This window comes from Opisthorchis viverrini (assembly GCF_000715545.1).
Source record: "Opisthorchis viverrini unplaced genomic scaffold opera_v5_30, whole genome shotgun sequence".
In the NCBI taxonomy this organism is placed as follows: Eukaryota; Metazoa; Platyhelminthes; class Trematoda; order Opisthorchiida; family Opisthorchiidae; genus Opisthorchis; species Opisthorchis viverrini.
Genome location: NW_008751686.1, coordinates 1,062,523 through 1,063,777, shown reverse-complemented (window position 1 = coordinate 1,063,777; position 1,255 = coordinate 1,062,523). Strand labels below are relative to the sequence as shown.

General features: G+C 47.4%; 1 protein-coding gene across 1 annotated transcript in view; it reads left to right on the top strand.

The window, feature by feature from the left end:
* T265_02455 (hypothetical protein) overlaps positions 1–663 on the top strand; it is a gene marked incomplete at both ends in the record, with an annotated part of 8,377 nt that extends 7,714 nt beyond the window's left edge. Inside the window, one exon of the mRNA XM_009166704.1 lies at positions 48–663. Coding sequence (XP_009164968.1) covers positions 48–663 — 616 coding nt within the window. The remainder of the gene's footprint in view (positions 1–47) is intronic.
* Between the last annotated feature and the right edge of the window lie 592 nt (positions 664–1,255).

The following is a 1,255-nucleotide window of genomic DNA, read 5'->3' as shown; positions in this document are numbered from 1 at the left end:
GTGGAGCGTTTTACGTATCTTGGAAGTTGTATTGGTTCTGATTGTAGTGTGACAGATGAGGTGAATGCACGAATCTGCAAGGCTCGGGCCGCGTTTGCTAACTTGAGACACCTATGGCGTCAGAATGGTTTATCCCTGAATCTGAAGGGACGTGTGTATCAAGCTACAGTACGGGCTGTTTTGTCGTATGGCTGTGAGACTTGGCCTACTCGAGCAGCGGACCTGGGACGTCTTCAGGTGTTCGACAATCGTTGTCTCAGAACCATAGCTGGTGTGGGTTGGTGTCGGCAAATCCACAAGGAGGCAGTTAGGAAGCGAGTTTTCGGTTGTGCAACGGGTACTTCCATTGAAGAATGTGTCCAGCACCAGAAGCTGCTTTGGTCGGGACATGTGTTGCGTATGCCGAACCATCGTTTGCCGAAGAGAGTGCTGTTTTCCATGCCCAATCCAGAGTGGTGTAAACAGAGAGGTGGCCAACCCATGACCTGGCAGAGGAGTATGAAGGAGATGACGAAACGCTTGGGTGCTTTTGGTGCTACTCGCCTTCCAGGATGGGGACCGCGTGATCCTCACTGTGCCTGGTTGGAGACACTACAAGATGTGGCTGCCAACCGATGTCAGTGGCGTTCTTGTTGCCAGTTCGTATCCAGACTGCCTGAGTGAATGTCTGGAGGTGTAGGCACCTCGGAATAATTGTGTTAAGTTAGCAGTGAGTCCATTCCGTGCCCACCATTACTCTTTTCTTTTCAATAAGGCTTTCAAATAAATGGATGTAAGGCAGTGAAGCATCGGTGTTGAACACTGATGTCATGCTGTCGGTGATGATGATGATGATGAATGAATACATTTGAATTGTCTACACCCACTGCTGCGATCGCCGGAGGAAAATCGGCTAAGTCTTCTTCTCGTCACCTCTCGTTTACCAGAATCAGCAGTCGGCAGCAATCTTGCTTAAAAGGCCTGCCTTTTTTGGAGATATTATTTTCATAATTGTCAAAACGCGATTCCACCGTCACCAGAAATTTTGTTCGAATAGCTTTTGAGTATTTTTCCAAGCGCTGATCGGCTAACTAGAGTTAGAAATCACATACAGCGTTTTCCGTTTAATGTAGTGGATGTAGACCACCCAGGTACTAACTCTTTAGGGCTTTGCGCGAACGTAGTAATGTAATTTTTCTTGGAGTGCATGTACGGAATACGCTCACAAAACTCCCTCGACCCTTGATCTCAGGTTTTATTACACCGCTATTTTTTC